Source organism: Bos grunniens, chromosome 16, assembly GCF_055505025.1.
Source record: "Bos grunniens cultivar Pamir isolate PY7600 chromosome 16, Bosgru_T2T1.0, whole genome shotgun sequence".
Lineage (NCBI taxonomy): Eukaryota > Metazoa > Chordata > Mammalia > Artiodactyla > Bovidae > Bos > Bos grunniens.
In genome coordinates this window covers 44,047,160-44,065,884 of record NC_141180.1, presented here as the reverse complement: position 1 = coordinate 44,065,884, position 18,725 = coordinate 44,047,160, and the positions used below count along the sequence as shown (strand labels likewise).

Genomic DNA, 18,725 nt, shown 5'->3' with positions numbered 1-18,725 from the left:
CCAAGAACAATAATAGTGATAGTCAAAAGCTAGCACTTTCTATTAGGTACTTGTTATGTGCTAAGTAAACACTTTTACCTGAACAATGTTAGGAGAGAGATGGATTATTATCTGTACTTGAAAGAAAATAAAACTGATTCGGATAGGTTAAAAAACACTCTCAAGGGGACCCGGCTTAGAAACATGTGAACCCAGGCAGGTTGATTCCAGAACCCATGCTTCTAACCACGCTCCCCAGAGTGGCAGAAAGGGGGTCTGAGGGAAACAGGACCACGCAGCCTACACATACTACTCTGTTTGCTAGGTCCCCAATACCCAAAGCCAAACTCTTTCATTTTCATTGCCTATTGAAACAAATCACATATTAAAAAACAACACAACAACAATAAAAATCAGGCCATACTCGTCAGACTTGTAATTCTAACATTTCGCTGAAAAATGTATATTGCATTCTACAATGCTATATTTCAGAAAACATGGCAACAAAACACTTTTGTTTATACAAAAGTGCTCCCCTGCTTAAATCAAACTGAAATGGATTTGTAGAATTCAACATGAACAATAGTCTTAAACCAGAAATCTGATTTTTCAAAAGTTGCATACTTAAGATTCAGTAACTGGTCACCATCTATTTTAACCCAAATATCTGCTTCTATGTGATCTCAAAGGCATCCTGAAGTAAACTATATAGATGGTAAAGTTTACCATTCAACAGGCTTCTAAAGTTTAATCTAAGTCTCCATGTACCTCCATCCACCCTGAATGACTCAAAATAGAAATCAACAGTACATGAGAACCTGCCACATCAAGCCAGCTGCTTTCAGTGAGGATTCGTGAAAAGTGGTTCCAAAGAACTTCACTTGGTCTCGAACATTCCGAGAACATAGTGGATCCTTAAATATTTATTACCTGACTAGTAGGCACATAAACATAGCAATTCCTATGGCTCTACTTAGATGCCACGGTGGTAAGTACAGTAGAAATGAAAAGTCAACGACCAAAAGGTTTCTATTTTCCCATTACCATGGACTAGACTTTAGGCAATACCTTGTTTTGTACTAAATCTTTACCAGTTTTCCTCCAGCGCTTCTTTCAAAGATCAAGCATTCTTTTACACAGAGTTGTGTCAAATTCTAACCTTAACTTTAATGTGGCCAAAACTACTTTCAAACCTGTCCAGATTGTTCTCAGAGGGCTATTGCTTCCTGATAAATCCACCATGAAAGGCAAACAGAAGGTTAGTTCAAGTGAAAAGGGTCTTCGTGTAGAGAATCTGATTTGCTAAGTCTAGCTTAGTAGTTCTCATGAATAAAGTCAGACAAGCAAGTAACATTAGGAGGAAAAGTTTGGCGAACTATTAAATTTAGTTATTTTCCTATTCCATGAAAATTCTTTAAGAATTAAGTAAAAATGCTGTAATCATCTTTTAAAAATGTCAGTTTAAGGCCAATTATCTTCTCCCTTTATGAAAAAGAGAATGTTCAACATGAGGATTCTACATATTTCCAAAATTTAGTTTTCCTTTTTAAAAGAGTCATTTGAGAAAATATCTCAGGAGTAGAATGCATTCTTTTCTTTAACAGAAAAAAATACCAGGGGAAACCTTCTCTCTGAAAAGCAAGGCTGAAAGAATACACAATTATTGTAAAGTCTTTCCAGATCAATCCTAGCCAACTGATATTTCTATATACTTGGAACTTGATTTTCACCAACTTCCAGAGATCAAGGGAACATATATAAATTAAGTGACTTGGCAAGAGTTTTGTGACTTGCAAAGTAGCAGAGTTTAACAAAACCTTTGTTTCCTGATAGGCAAATTGATGCTTCCACAGTAGAACACTGGGCTGTCATCTGGCAGGTTTGTACAACACATAATCTCTCCATAACAAAATTCTGAGCTTCTGAAGGATAGAAACTGCACCATTTATTGCTTTTGAGACTCCAGAGTGATTTTGCTAGTTTTGGGACCCTTAAAAAAAAAAGTCAGACATATGCTACCAAAATAAAGATTGAAGGGAGTAAATAAATGTGTTCAGGACAAGATCTTGATAAATGGCAAAAGTTCACCCTTCAAGATTAAAAACAAAACCCAACACCCATTTGTCTGCATGTCTGTTTATTCCTATTTCCAGAAAAATTCCAAAAGACATTTTTTTCTTTTTCAAATAAGTATGGTTTTCCTAACTGGCACCTTAAAAAACATACTTGATGAAAGATTAAGGGACTCCAGGATAAGAGTTATCCATAAAGGATCTCTTGTCAATAATTATCTGAACCACAATACTCAAAAAGGCAAATGGATCTGAACCAAAAAAGAAATATTAGGTCTAACTATAATGGCAAGAGACTATTAAAGCAATTACACACTATTTACCTAATAGTCAATTAGAAAATTTATTCCATTCTTGGGCTAGAAATCATTTCATAACACAGAAAATTAGAATATAAATGGTATCTGTACATTTTTGGATCCAAAGAGCTGTTGCTAAGGTCATAACAAGTATAGCAGGCCTAATCTTATCATGCCTTTATCCCACAGCCACTGCACCACTGGGCCTGGAAGTGAATGTGCTAACCAGTCTCCATGTGTCCCTCCAGACCTTCACTCTGCTCTTTTTTAACCTGTGCTGAGTTGAGCCAGCCAACTAGCATGTGCTTTACCAAATGACTCTCTTGTCTCTGGACTTTTTACAAGAGTCTGGCCAGTGGGAGGCAGTGACTACAGATCAAAGAAAGAAAATGAAGATTTTTATACTCCTAACTTTCTCCCTCTTCCAGACGGCACTGGTCAGTTGCTCCCCTCTACTAAAGGCCACAGCTCCTGTCATTCCATCCTTCCATGACAGCTCTTCCCTGGTAGCTCTCTCCTTTTGTCCTGGGGACAGCCCTATAGGTAGTACTGGCTCCCTGCAGCTAATAGCCCCTCCTTATACTGAACCATTTCCCCTTAATTCTACCCATACCTCTATAATTATTCTCTTCAGTAAACTTTTCAGTTATCCCAATTGAATATAGAATATCTATGTCTGGTAGGACCTAGAATGATACATTGGGATAGAGGTACTTCTTGCTTCACATTGCCAATTCCAGATAACTTTACTGCGGGTGGGGGAGGGGACCTTTGGTTACTTATGCTTTTGTTGTCATATCTAAGAACGTTTTGCCTAACCCAAGGTCACATATATTTATCCCTGTATTTTCTTCTAAGAGCTTTATAGTTTTAGCTCTTCGTTTAGGTCTATAATTCACTTTGATTGCTTTTCATTTCGAGTCTAAATGTATCTTTCTTAATATGGATATCCAATTGTCCCAGTACCATTTGTGAGTATTTGTGTGAATTCTTTCTTCATTTAATTGCATTGGCATTTTTGTTGAAAATCAATTTACCATAAAAGGTTTATTTCTGGATTCTCAATGCCGTTCCACTGATCTCTGTGTCTAGCCTTACACCAGCACTACACTGTCCTGATTACTGTATCTTTAAGGTTTGAAACTAGGAAGTCTAAAGCTTCCAGTTTTAGTCATTTAAAACTGTGTTGACTGTTCTGAGTTCTTCACATTTCCATATCAACTTAGGATCAGCTTGTCAATTTCTACAAAAATGTCTGCTAGAATTTTGATAGGGACTACACTGAATCTATTTACTTTCAGGTTTGTTTTTTAAATCTATTTACTTCATAGAAAATTCCCAGTAAAATTATAGATTCTTCCAATCCATGAACACGGAATGTCACCACTCATTTAGATCTTAAATCTTACAATTTTACTCAGCAATATTTTGTAGTATTCAGTGTACATCCTGTACTGCTGTTAAAAAAAATGTCTAAGTATTTATTCTTTTGATGCTATGGGAAATGGAACATTTCTTAATTTCCTCTTTAGATGATCCATTGTAATACAAAGAAATAGTTGATTTTTGTATATTGATCTTGTACATTGGTCTCATATTCTGCAACCTTACTGAACATATTAGTTACAAAAGTGTTTTGGTATTGCGGTAGGTGGGTGGTAGACTTGGGATTTTCTACATATATGGTTATATCATCTATGAATAAAGGCAGTTTTAATTCTTCCTATCCAATCTGGATGCCTCTTTATCCCTTTTTCTCTCACCTGACTGCAAATGACTAAAACTTCTTTTACAATATCATATAAAACTGGTGAAAGCAGACATCACCCTCTCTTATTACCTATCTTAGGAAAAAAGCATCAACATTTTCACCATTAAGTATGTTGTTAGCTATAGGTTTTCTGTGAATCTCCTGAGTCAGGCTGAAGGAGTTTCCTTCTCCTCTTAATTTGTTGAGAAGTTTTGTTATGGATGGTACTGGATTTTGTAAAAGTGTTTTCCTGTCTTCTGATGATCATGTGGATTTTGTCTTTTATTAATAAGGTGAATTATACTAATTAATCTAAATTTTCAGATACAATATCAACCTGGCATTCTTGGCATAATCCCACTGGGTTAGTTTGTATAATCCCTTCCGTATGTTGCTGGATTCAGTTTACTAATATTTTGTTGAGGATCTGCACACATACGTTCACAAGGAATACTGGCAGTTCTCTTTTCTCATAATGTCTCCCTCTGGCTTCCGTACAAGGGTAATAGTGGCGTCACTAGATGAGTTGGGAAGTACTTCCTCTTCTATTTTCCTGAAAGGTGGGTATTAATTATTCTTTAAATGTTTGATACAATTCACCAGAGAAATCATCTCGGCCTGAATTTTTCTTTGTAGAAAGTTTTTTTTTTTTTATCACTAATTCAATTGCTTTGCCTGGTATAGGTCTATTCAGATGTTCTCCATCTTTTTGAGTCTATTTTAGTAATTCTATCTTTCAAGAACTTCACTCGGTTCACCCAAGTTGTCTAATTTGATGGCATAAAGTTGTTCATAGTATTTCACTATAATTCCTTTAATTTATGGAGGGTCAGTAGAGATACCTTCTCTTTCATTCCTAATTTTGGAAATTTATATCAATACCTTTGGTCTTCTTTTATTAGTCCGTCTAACCAAAGTATTATCTGTGTTAATCATTTCAAAGAAACAATTTTTGGTTTCATTCATTTTCTCTGTTGTTCCTCAGTTTCCTATTTTATTGATTTCCACTCTAAACTTCATTTCCATCCTCTTTCCTGTCTTAGGTTGAGTTTGCTCTTATTTTTGTTTGTTTTCTTATTTCTTAAGGTAGAAACTTAAGTTACTAACTTGTAACTTCTTTTCCAGCATTTGCATTTCCCCTTGATTTCTTAATGTTCAAGTACCTTGGGTCTTGGTCTTTGAACATCTTGTTTCTATCTATATTCACTCTCCTAATGATATTGTTTGGTCTCACGGCTTTAAAATACATCCATATACAGAAAGCTCTCAGGGTGACCTCTTCCAAATTTCAGGGTCATGTAAGCAACTGCCTCTTACCTTAGATATTAAATAAGCATCTCTAATTGAATGGGCTCCAAATTAAACCCCTGTTCCAGCCCCTCACCGAACTTGCTTCTCATCAGTTTTCCATGTCTCTATTAATAGCAACTCAGTCCTTACCATTGCTTAGGCAGTAACCCAAGGGTGATCTTTTAACTCTATCCCTGACTCACTCTTTCTCTGAAACCTCAGATCCATCAGGAAATCCTGTTAGCTCTAACTACAAAGGATATACACTGAATCACTCCACTACCTCCATTGCAATCACTCTGCTCCAAGCCATCACACTCTCACTTAGATTACACCTAATAAATGGTCTACTTCCATTCTTGACCACTGCCCTTCACCACATTCTATCCTATTTTTCTATTCTCTAAAAAGCAGTTAAAGAGATCCTGTAAAAATATAAGTTGAACAACCTCACCCCTCCTCTTAAAACCTGCAGACTCAAACACTTCCTATTTCTATCAGAATAAAATCAACCCACTTTCAATGACCTGCAAACCTGGCCTCCAGTTACCTATCTGATTTCATCTCCCACAACTATCACTCTTGCTTACGGTGTCAGAGCCACATTATTACTTGAACACATGGCATTCCCTACCTAAGAGCCTCTCTATTGGCTGCCCTATTTCCTGGAATACTTTCTCTCCAGCGCCTGCTTGGCGTACCATTTCTCACTCTCCAGTCTTTGCTCAGCTATCATCTTCTCGGGTAGACTGACCCTGGCCACTTCCCTGTCAATTACATTCACCATCATTACTAGCATTCCCAGTGTTCATCACCCTGACCATTTTTTCCCTATAGCATGTAACACCTTCAAATATTATGCATATTATACTTAATATGTTGATTATTTATTAGACATCTCCCTCAACAGAATTTAAGACCTCTTAGGGCAGGAACTGTTGTCTGTTTTGTTCACAGATGTAGTCCAAGGGACTAAGTATATGCATGGCATATAATGCTATGCTATGCTAAGTCACTTCAGTCATGTCCGACTCTGTGTGACCCCAGAGATGGCAGCACACCAGGCTCCCCCATCCCTGGGATTCTCGAGGCAAGAACACTGGAGTGGGTTGCCATTTCCCTCTCCAATATGGCATATAATAGGTGTTATTAAATATTTGTTGAAAGAACAAATTTAAAAAACAGAACTTATCCACTGGCCATTATCAAATAAAAACTATTCATGCCTGAAAAGCTGAATTTATTTATTCCTCCATTCATTCAACAAATATTCAGTTTCTTCTCTTTGCCAGGCACTGCGACAGACAATAGGGATATTCAAAACTGACAAGGCCCTGTTGACATGGAGCTTGCTCACCAACTTTCTGTCTCTCCTTGTAGCATGTTTTTAAAAATGGCGTGGTTCCTGCAACAATAAGTGTTATAAAGACAAGACAATGCATAAGTAAATGTGTTAATGATTCGAGACACAGCGCTAAGGAATCTTCCTTCAACTAGAATATAAAGCAAAGCCCTCTATGAGGAGATGTCATTTGAAGTAAAACCAGGATAAGAAATAACCCATTCTTGCAGAAGTCTGGGGGAGAAATATTCCAGAAAGACAAAAAGTATAAAGCCTCAATGGGAAGATGAGGCTTGCTGAATTCATGGGGTAGAAAAGTCAGTATGATCTGAAGGTGGTGGGAGAGGGGCAGATAAGGTGGGAGGGCATCCTGCCACTATTGTGGAGGCCCTAAAACCACTGTGACCCTTTGAGCAATTTAGACACATCCTAGAATGTTATTTTTATATCACCTTCTCTCTCCTGTGCTCCCTCTTCTATCTTCTACTCTTTTCTCCTCTAGGGAAAATGCCAATGGCACTGAGTGCCAAGCCTGTTCCTTAGCAGACCTGGTGCTTTTACACAAATCAGAAAAAGTTGTGTTTTCCTTGGAACATTTTCTCTCATCTATTAGAAAAATAAACGTATCTGCAATTCACTCATAGTTGTAGAGTGCACCATGCACAGAAGACTGCAGTGGCCCTGGCTACAGAGACAGAGAAGTGTTGCTCTTCACAAACCAAACTGGTTCCATGTTTCCTCTGTTTCAAATACCGAATGCTACAGATGCTAAACATACATGTAGCTTTGCAAACATCGTAATTATTACTATTGAACATTAAGTACAGTTGGCTACTGATTCTGTTAGCTTTATCCTCATGTGGAAAGGAATGAGTCTGAGTATTTTGGAGTATCAATCATTGGAGAAAATACTACATGCATGTTCAAGTGATGCAGATTCAAAGGGCTATAAGCAAAATGTACTTCTATAAAAGTGGCAAAAGTCTTGACTCTATCAGCAAGTGTTAGACGTACTGATCATCAGAGAGTCTATCTGAAGAGATACATATTAGGATAATCCTCCCTACTGTTTGGAAAAGTTTTTGCCTACATTATTTCACGTGACTGCTGCCTTATTTTCATTTAAATTTAGTAGTTTACTGTTTGGGGCTTCTTTTAAACAAGACAAAGGATATTTTGGTGGAGTAACAGATTCTTCAAAGAAGCCACTTTCTATTTTAATCCCCAAGAAAGCCCTTCTTTTCATCATCTAGGTTTCAGTTTCCTAATTTATGAAAAGGAAAAGTGTGTGTCTTCATGAGAAATAATCTGTGATACTGTGTTCTTTCCAGATGAATGGCATTCGTATACCATATCAATAAAATTAAAATTAATGAGCAACTAATAATATCCATAAAACTATCATTCCCCCAAAAAATGTATCCAGTGATGAAGGAGCGCCACCTAATGCTCAATGTGGATTTCAACATATCCAGACCACACAGCCATTTGACAAACACCCCTCAGTCGGAGCCCTGTAATTCTATATTAAATCATGGTCATTTTGCAGAGGCCATAACTATCAAAATATGAATTATGACTTTTTGAAGAAAATTTGTATCATGCATATGCTCTAGAAATTGAGTTTTCAAAAAGGAAGAGTCTTCACTTCAATCTATAGTTATGAAAAAAAAAAGGAAGAAATTTATTCCTAAAAAATTTAAACACCATGACCCCAGTTGCAGCAGAAGAAAAAAGAGTTCAGGTTTCCAGGCTAAACAGGTTCAAATCAGGGCCCAGCCACTCAACAGCAGTATAACTGTGGGTGTCTTTTAACACTGAGACTGTTTCCCTCCGTGAAAAGAACTTAATTTATAGTAGGCCTAAAATAAATGATTGATACTAGTTACTAAGAAAAGGTTTCCCATTTTGATTTATAAGTTAATAAGTTAACTTAGTTTTTACTAGATCCCCTTTTAGTCATCAGGGCTTTAAGAAATATTTTAATGAAAAGACAATACATGCCAAGTCAACAATTTCATTTCTAATTCCTTCCATAAAAAGGACCTAATCTGAGCTCTTTTTTGATACTTTCCCCAACTAGTCCCAAGTAGATTTAAAGCATATTTTTTTAGTCACTGAAGAAATGATCATGTTCAAACAACAACTCTTATGAAAGAAGAAAAACATCCACTGAATTCTCTTCATTTGCCTTCTAACATCTAATACATTACATTCACGTGTGCTCAGTCATATCTGACTCTCTGAAATCCCATGAATTGTAGCCTGCCAGGCTTTTCTGTCCATGGAATTTCCCAGGCAAGAATACTGAAGTGGGTTGCCATTTCCTGTTCCAGGGAATTTTAAAAATTATTGTTTGGAATTGTTTAAAATCCCATTATGTGACATACGGGGTTTTAAACAATTCAAAACAATAATTATTTTAAATCCTGTTAAACAATTTCAAGAACATCTTTCTCATGACATGAAAAAAAGGAAGGGATTAATCTGGTATGTGTGTGTATATGTGTTTGTAAAAGAATTTTTTTTTTTTTAACCTTTGGATTAATATCATCAAACTTTATTAATCTACCTTTGCAGTTCTCCAAAATTAAGTCTCTTTTGAGCCTAATCCTCCTTCCCTTTCATATTACAGATTTATTGTTTGTAGAAGTGACAATTTAGTTGCAACAGATAGGAACAGTCTCATGACAGCTCAGTGTATTAATTAGGAAGGTCTTTAAAGCACAGCATTACTGAGGACCTTCATGGACCAGGCCTAGGAATGTCAAGGAGCATAGTAAATAAACCTTACTCTCCAGGACCTCACTCTCCTCAGCACATTACTGATCCTCTGAGAGCCAGAAGGCAGATTACAGAGGTAAATTCCCAATACATGTCTTTGAACCCAATACATGTCTTTGAAAGTGGACGGAGCCCCTTCTCCACCAGCACTGTCATCCCAGCAGACCAGACCTTCAGGAAGGAGCAATGGGGACCATGGAAACGGCAGGAAGAGTAGGCAAGTCAGAGATGTGGCTACTTCTCTCTCTCTCTCTTTCTCTCTCTCTCTCTCTCTCTCTCTCTCATGGCCTTGGAGATTTCTCTCTTTTCTCTCCTGGATTGTAAATGTCTGTCCCTCTCCCCCTCTCTGGGTCCTGGATTTCTTTCTCTCCCTCTCTATCTCTTCACTTTGGATAGCTTTCTTTCCTAGGGAAATAAAAAGGATATTTAGGAAAATGAAGAATGCAAAAGGATATAAGTCAAATAGTGTAAAAAAGGATCATAAAACAGAACTGAAGCTGCTATCCTAATACTTACTGATATGGTATTAACTAAATAAGGCTTGTAATTCCTTCCCTTATTTAAGAAATTAGAGGACTTTCTTGGTGGTCCAGTGTTAAGAATCTGCCTGCCAACGCAGGGGACATGGGTTCAATCTTGGTCCGGAAAGATTCGCATGCCCCGAGGGTAACTAAGCCCAGGCACCACAACTACTGAGCCTCCACGCCTAGAGCCTGTGCTCCCCAAGCGGGGCCACCAGGTGAAAAGGTCGTGCCCACGACTAGTGAGTCGTCCCCACGTGCTGCACCTAGAGAAAGCAGCCATGAAGACCCGGAGTAGAGAAAAGTAAACAAATATTTAAAAAAACAGAAATTAGAACTAAAGCAGCATGGAGTCAGTCACATCTACATCCGGACGTGCATACAACATCTAGACAGGAGCACAGTGTGGCAGCAAGAAGAGCTTGCTGAGCAAGAAATCACGTGCACCTCTGAGTACTTCCTAACTTGAGGTTCCCCATCTACAAAATTTGGATGTAAGACTGGATCAGTGGTTCACAAGCATTTTACTTTGTTTTCACCAAAACTTACAGTAATGACTATAATTTCCACCAAAACCAATACACACACACACACACACACACCCTACAACTGAAGAAAAGTTCTATCAAACAATTCTTATCCTCAGAATGTGCAATGTACTGGTACGTCACACTTTTGTAAAAGCGAATCGCTATTCAGTTTAGAGTTCACAATCCACCAAAAGGCCTCAACCTCAGTTTCAGAAACAAAAGTCTCTTTCAGCTCTAAGGGTTTATGATTTCATACCACATAGAGCTTATATGATCTTGCCTCAGGCTACCTCTCAACATTTCTGCTCTTTTCTCCTTCGCCATCTCTGCTCCAATCTTACCGGCCTTCTTGCTCATCCTTGCAGGCTCCCACTTCAGAATCTTTACCCTTGGTATACCCTCTGTCTCTTCTGCTCCACTGCTAGGATTACCAGGGTTCTCTAAGTATCACTGCATTCAGCTCTCTGCTAAATGTTAGCAAGCGAGATAAGCTTCCCTGACCACCCACTAAATACCAGTAGAAAGAATACTACTTTCTCCACTCCTTTTCCATAATCTAATTTTTCAAAGCACTTATCAATAATTAACATTACATGTTTTTTTTTTAAATTGTGTGACTCCCCATCCCCAAATTTTAGCTCTATGAGGGCACGACTTTGCCAGACATTGCTACATCCAGGGTGCCTAGAACACTATCTGGCAAATAATAGGAACTTAAAAGTCATTGTTGAATGAGTTAATGAATCTAGAGTTCTCTCTTAGAATAAAACAGCCTACCTTATGGCTCAGCTGATAAACAATCTGCCTGCAGTGTGGGAGACCTGGGTTCGATCCTGGATTGGGAAGACCCCCTGGAGAAGAGAACAGCTATCCACTCCAGTATTCTGGCCTGAAGAATTCCATGGGGTCGCAAAGAGTCTAACATGACTTAGCGACTTTCACTTCACTGTCTTGAGTTTGTTCAAATCCATGTCCATTGAGTCGGTGATGCTATCTAACCATCTCATCCTCTGCTGTCTCTTTCTCCTTTTGCCTTCAATCTACCAAAGGGACTCAAAGGGAAATTCAGTGGAAAGTTAACTTTTCTTCTTTTCTACTATCTTTGCAGAGCATTCTTCTTCTTCTTTGAATGTCTGTACTTCTCTGCTCTCTACAGATTTTGATCTTCCTCCTCACACACAATTTCTATTTCTAAAGGACACTGAATTAGTTTAGACTTTTAAATGCCTTAAACAATGGAAAACATTATATAAACATCAGGCACTATCATTATTAAAATTGCAGCTGTGCAATTCTTTATCAGGAGCAGACAAAGAATCTACCTGCAATGCAGGAGACCCAGGTTCAATCCTTTGATCAGGAAGAGCCCATAGAGAAGGAAATGGCAACCCACTCCAGTATTCTTGCTCGGGAAATCCCATAGACAGAAGAGCCTGACAGTCTATAGTCCATGGGATCACCAGATTCAGACATGACTTAGTGACTAAACCACCAAGGTGAAAAAAGGTAAAGAAGAGGAGGGGAACCAGAGTAACTGGAGGTGTTACTCTAGGTCGGGTAGACGAGGAAAGCTTCTCCCATGAGATGTAAAGGAAAATAATCTTGTTTCTAATTGACACTCCTACATACTGATTGGTCTCTCCTCTCTTCCTATGTTCAGTAGGTCTCTATCTCAACACCTGTCAATAACAACAAAAGTAATAAAAACAGCTAACATGTATTGGAAGCTTACAATGGATAGAGCATTAAGCTAAGCACTTTATCTCTTTTAATCATAACAGTATCCCTATGAGGGAGCTAGTATTAGTATCATGTTCATATTACAAATGAGAAAATTGAATTCTTCTTAATATTACAATGTTACCGTATATCATGTTTCTCTCCTCCCTGCCTTCCTTCTTCCTCCAAGACAGTGAGCTCCTTAAGAGAGAGATCTGGTCTAATTCATCTTTGTATCTCACATTTACAGCAGGGAGCAGGAACCCAACAGTAGGGCAGAAGGCTGAGTTCAAGAGGCTCTGCTCCACTTCTATATAACTATAACTAGGAAATTCTGAGAAAAAGAGGGCTTCCCAGGTGACACTAGTGGTAAAGGAGCCCATCTCCGGGTTCAGTTCCTGAGTTGGGAAGATCCCCTGGAGAAGGGAATGGCAACCCACTCCAGTATTCTTGCCTGAAGAATCCCATAGCCCTGGTGGGCTACGGTCTATAGCGTCCCAAAGAATCAGACCCAATTGAAGCAGCCTCTCAAGCATGTACTGAGGAAAATTGAGCATGTTATTATAGGATCCACTCTCCCTTTGGAGATTAAATTTTTAATTATTTAATTATGAAAAATACTCAAATATCTAAGATGTACAAATATTCACCTTTCAGAGATTTGGGTACACACAGTAACACTCAAGAAACTGCTTAAAGAGCAAGATGGTTTACTAAAAATGATAGACCCATACTTGCCACTAGATGGAGAGATTTCCCATTTTTCCAAAGCCCTATTTCTGAGCCTCTGTAGCAAGAAACCAGAGAAGGAAATGGCAACCCACTCCCAGTGTTCTTGCCTGGAGAATCTCAGGGACGGGGGAGCCTGGTGGGCTGCCATCTGTGGGGTCCCACAGAGTCTGACACAACTGAAGCGACGTAGCAGCAGCAGCAGCAGCAGTCGCAAGAAAAAGATTAGACCTGAAAAGGGCTCCTACATATAGTTTCACAATCAAATCACTGCATAGTAAAATTTCAAGACTACCAGTAATAAAAGTAAATGTTCCCAGCTAATCCATTTAAGTTGGACAGAAATTTATGGATCTCAAGATCTAATATTTGCTAAATACATATCATTCATGCTTAGCTGTCTCTTTCCCAAAAGTTTGTTGTTGTTTAGTTCCAAAGTTGTGTCTGACTCTTTTGCAACCACATGGACTGTAAACCACCAGGCCCCTCTGTCGATGGGATTTCCCACGCAAGAATGCTGGAATGTGTTGCCATTTCCTACTCCAGGGGATCTTCCTGACCCAGGGATGGAACTCCTGTCTCCATGTCTTCTGCACTGCAGGGGGATTCTTTACCACTGAGCCACCAGGGAAGCCCCAAAAGTACATAAGAGCTATGAAACTGGCTTCAAGAACTATACCTGCCATCTCCCATCCCCTCCCTTTACCCTGACCTTTTACTATTTCCTTAGGAAAATGAATCTCTAACAGTAATTGAGGAAGATGCAATTTAATATATAAAAGGAAAAATTTTAAATATCCACAAAATTGAACAGTAACACCACAAAGCATGCCTTTGTACTATATCAAGTTAGAGGTTAAGAGAAATAGACACACTGGCACACTGCTGTGTGTGTGTTAGTTGCTCAGTCATGCCTGACTCTTTTGCAACCCCATGGACTGTTGCCCTCCAGGTTCCTCTGTCCATGATATTCTCCAGGCAAGAATACTGGAGTGGGTAGCTATTCCTTTCTCCAGGGGATCTTCCCAACCCAGAGATCAAACCTGGGTCTGCTGCATTGCATTCAGATTCTTTACCATCTGAGCCACCACAGAAGCCCATGGCACACTGCTTGTAGAGTACAAATGGGTACTATTTGGAATTATCTTCTCTATTCTCTGTATCCAGAGAAGGCAATGGCAACCCACTCCAGTACTCTTGCCTGGAAAATCCCATGGACGGAGGAGCCTGGTAGGCTGCAGTCCATGAGGTCGTTAACAGTCAGACGCCACTGAGTGACTTCACTTTCACTTTTCACTTTCATGCATTGGAGAAGGAAATGGCAACCCACTCCAGTGTTCTTGCCTGGAGAATCCCAGGGATGGGGGAGCCTGGTGGGCTGCCATCTATGGGGTCGCACAGAGTTGGACACGACTGAAGTGACTTACAGTACAGTACAGTATTCTCTGTATACACAAAAGTAAATAAATTGATGACTCTACTATATTCTTTAGCATATCTTAAACAGAATGTATGGGAGACAACCTTAACTACAGTTGCCTATCTCTGCTTCATAAGATAAAGGTGGTTCTAAAATCTGAAACCTGAACCCAGTTCTGCTACTAGAAGCTACAACAGTAACAAACCAGATGTAGATAATTTAATTGCAATGACCAGGAAGCCACACCAGGAAACAAGCTCCATCCTCAGCTGCTTATAGCAACCATCAGCTTTGATAGAGTACAGACACCTGTGGCCAGACTGAACAGAGAAAGGACATCTGTTCTTTTTCTAAAGGCCTACTCTTTCTCATAAAGGATTGATAGCAACTGACGTAAGAGAAAGATTTGGATGCAGAAACTTGAAACTTCTACTTTAATCAATTTTATGCTTTCACTAAATTCAGAGTTTTTCCTGCCACACAATAAGATTGTCACTAGTTCAAAGGAGGAAGGAAAAATCTGCATCCCTTGAGATTTCAACTATCTTGCCATTTATAGTGTGTATTGCTCAAAGTATATTATATCTTGAACTTTGTGGATCATGATGTACAGTAAGAAATATATTCTACATCATAATCCAGTACACACAACATGCATAGAATTTTTTTAAAAGTTTCATGAAAGCGACCCTTACATGCAATAAATACACTTAAAGTCTACTTCATGTGTCTTCTTTTTTAATGTTGGCTATATACCACGAATGAATTTCATGACCCAGTAATGGGTTACAACTATAGTTCGCAAAACACTGCTAAACCTCGTTCTTGTGGTTTACCCTTTGCCTACCTCTCTACTGGAATCTCATGCTTTTCTCTACCGTACTCCCCCCACACCGCTTCAGAATCTAATTTCTATTCTTTGTTCACATTAAACCTTAAGGTCAGAGCTCAAAGCTCTTTTGATCTTGTTGTTGGTACAGTCTAGAATCTTCCCTCAGATCACTGCACCTTAATATTCAGACTTCAAGACAAAAGTCACTTCCTCAGAGGAGCCTTCACTGACCACCCAATCTGAAACAGCCACCACACACACCTCCAGCCAGCACAGAGAGTGCAGGGAGGAGTTCACTGCTCTTAGGGTTGTTGGAAAATCTGAATGGCAGGCACCAAAAAACAGTACTTTGCAAATGTCACTTTTCATCTCCTTATGATACTGTACAGGCTTCCCTGGTGGCTCAATGATAAAAAATTCAACTGCATGCAGGAGACGTGGGTTCAATTCCTGGGTCAGGAAAATTCCCTGGAAAAGGAAATGGCAACCCACTCCAGTATTCTTGCTTGGGAAATCCCATGGACAGAGTAGTCTGGTGGGCTACTGAGCCCATGGGGTCGCAAGGAGTTGGACACAACTGAGTGTCTAAGCACATACTTCAGTTGTCACAGAAAAGCTAAATAAAATAAATTTTGAGGAGAAATTAGTGGATTTGGCACTTAAAAGGCCATTCACAATTTAAGCAGAACAACTTCATGATATCAACAGCCTCAGATATGCAGATGATACCACCCTAGTGACAGAAAGCAAAGAGGAACTAAAGAGCCTCTTGATGAAGGTGAAAGAGGAGAGTGAAAAAGTTGGTGTAAAATTCAACATTTAAAACTAAGCTTGTGGCATCCAGTCCCATCACTTCATGGCAAATAGATGGGGAAAAAGTGAAAAAAGTGGCAGATTTTATTTTCTTGGGCTCCAAAATCACTAGAGGGGACAACAGCCACAGAATTAAAACATGCTTGCTCCTTTGAAGAAAAGCTATAACAAACCTAGACAACACATTAAGAAGCAGAGGCATCACTTTGCTAACAAAGGTTCATATTGCCAAAGCTATGGTTTTTCCCGTAGTCATGTATAAATGTGAGAGTTGAACCATAAAGAAGGCTGAATGTCGAAGAATTGATGCTTTTGAACTGTGGTGCTGGAGAAGACTCATGAGAACCCCTTGGACTGCAAGGAGATCAGACCAATCAATCCTAAAGGAAATCAGTCCTGAATATTCATTGGAAGGACTGATGCTTAGCTGAAGCTCCAATACTTTGGCCACTTGATGCAAAGAGCCAACTCACTGGAAAAGACCCTCATGCTGGGAAAGATTAAGGGCAGCAGAAGTGGGTGACAGAGGATGAGATGGTCGGATGGCATCACTGACTCAATAAGCATGAGTTTGAGTAAACTCAGGGAGACACTGAAGGACAGGGAAGCCTGGCGTGCTGCAGTCCATGGGGTTGCAGAGTCAGACATGACTTAGTGACTGAACAACTTCACGAAGCTGTTAGAGAGGAATTCAGACAACAGAGTTTTGAGGATGCAAGTGAACAAGCAGAATCTGCTAAAAAAGGAAGCACTATGCTTTCCAGCAGCTTACTGATAGGTGGGGAGAATAGATAAACACAAGATGGGAAATGGGCTTTTGTTTTATTTCATTTTCTTGAGATGTATGACTCAGACACTGAGGAGAAGGAAAGGGAGAGGAAGAGGCTGAAAGTACAGGAAAGGAGAATGATAACCCGAAGCAAAAGTCCTGTAATGAGTGGGAAGGAATAAGATTTAGAGCAAAAATGAAAGCATTATCCTTCAACATTTGTTTAAACTAGAAACAAAAGACCCAATGATGGGTAAAAAGAAATATCAATATATAGGTTGGAGACTTGGGGTTAAAGAAATTGACCGTTAGACTCTGTCATCTGGTTGTAATGGAGGGAAAGGGGACAGGGTTTTTAAAAGTGAAGGTTTGGAAAGGGATCGGAAGGAGGAGGGCAGAGACAGACCGGGGTAATAAAATGGGTTGCTGAGTAGTAGTGGAGAAGGAAAGGGTAGTGGGAGAGTCTCTGATGTTAAGTTCATAACTAAATTCATCTGACAATGCACATCCTTCTATCCTCCAGTTCCTTACTTGTAAATGTTTAAAATATTTAGCGATTAAGTGAATACACTAGAACCCTGGTGTTTTCAAACGTGTGACTGAATTAAAATCATCTATAGGCTTTTAAAAATTCAAATATGGAGCCCTATTCTTATTTATTCAGAATTTCTAGGGATGAAGCTCTAGCAAGTGAATTTTCTATAAATGATCTCCAAGTGATCTTGAGGGACATTCTTGTTAAAAAGCACAGAACTAGAAGGTAATCAACTGGCTAGAAGAGAACTAATGCAAAATACAGTTATTACTAAATGGCCCTTAGACAGGGTATGCGACAGTGGCTGACCATTCAAGAAAGCAAAGACTTCAGAATATAAGGATATTAAGATCAGTAACGAGAAAGTAGGGCTTCCCAGGTTGCGCTACTGTTAGAAGAACCTGCCTGCCAATGCAGGAGACTCGAGAGACATGGATTCGATCCCTGGGTGGGGAAGATCCCCTAGAAAAGGAAATAGCAACCCAGATCCAGTATTCTTGCCTGGGACATTCCAGGGAAATCCCATGGACAGAGGAGCCTGGCAGGCTACATACAGTCCTTGGGGTCACTGAAGAGTCAGACACGACTGAGCGCGTACAGACACACACACACACACACACACGCCAATGAGAAAGTAACATACACATCACAACATAGTGTTAAATGAAGCGCGTTAAGGTGAAGCTGAGAGCTTGGAGGAAAAAAATGATTAAAACTAAAAACATTTTACACGTCTGTTCGAAACAGTGTCTCACCTCAAACTGTTAGACTCAGTGTCTTACCCCTAAACTTTCTGTCACATTACTCTCAAGGCTTAGCAGTACAAAAGTGGGGTTCATGGTGCTACAAAAAAAAAAACAGGAAAAACAAGAAAACTGCAGGGACGGCGCCTGGAAAGGGAGAAAAAGAAAACGCGGTAATGAGAGAAGGGACGCGAACTCCTTTCAGGGCCCAGAAGCCCCAGGACTTGGGACGCGACGTACACCCGACCCCGGAGCCTTTCTTCTGGCCTCGCCTAGCACTCACCATAGCCTCAGGGATCTTAGCACAAGGAAACAGCTATCTTCTCAACAGGAAGGAACCAAAACCAACGCCGGGTTACTCCGGCAACAAAGCCCCGCCTACTGCCGGACTCCAGCCGGGCCGCCAGTGGCCCGCCCCTTCGTCTCTATTGGCTAAGAGTAAACGCACCTCCGCCCACTCTGTCGACAGTCGCCTAGGGTGACGGAACACCGCCTACCTCTTTCCCCTATCGTCACTTCCGTTTGGTGGACAGGTGACCGGAAGTTGAAGCTACTACGTGGCTAAGGTCCAAATAATCTACTTTTTTTAATAGGAGTT

At 39.6% G+C, this 18,725-nt stretch overlaps 1 protein-coding gene across 6 annotated transcripts in view; it reads right to left on the bottom strand.

The window, feature by feature from the left end:
• NME7 (NME/NM23 family member 7) overlaps nt 1-18,456 on the bottom strand; it is a 249,209-nt gene extending 230,753 nt beyond the window's left edge. For 4 of the 6 annotated variants that reach the window (XR_015143506.1, XM_086344832.1, XM_086344828.1 and 1 more), the window contains exon 1: nt 18,411-18,456. Coding sequence is in view for 2 of the 6 variants with exons in the window: in XM_086344828.1 (XP_086200954.1) it covers nt 18,411-18,413 (3 nt within the window). In the remaining 4 variants the exon portion in view is untranslated. Of the gene's footprint in view, nt 1-18,139; nt 18,276-18,410 lie in introns of those variants that run through there. The other 2 variants (XM_086344829.1, XM_086344833.1) reach the window with 2 other exon arrangements.
• Nucleotides 18,457-18,725: the final 269 nt, after the last annotated feature.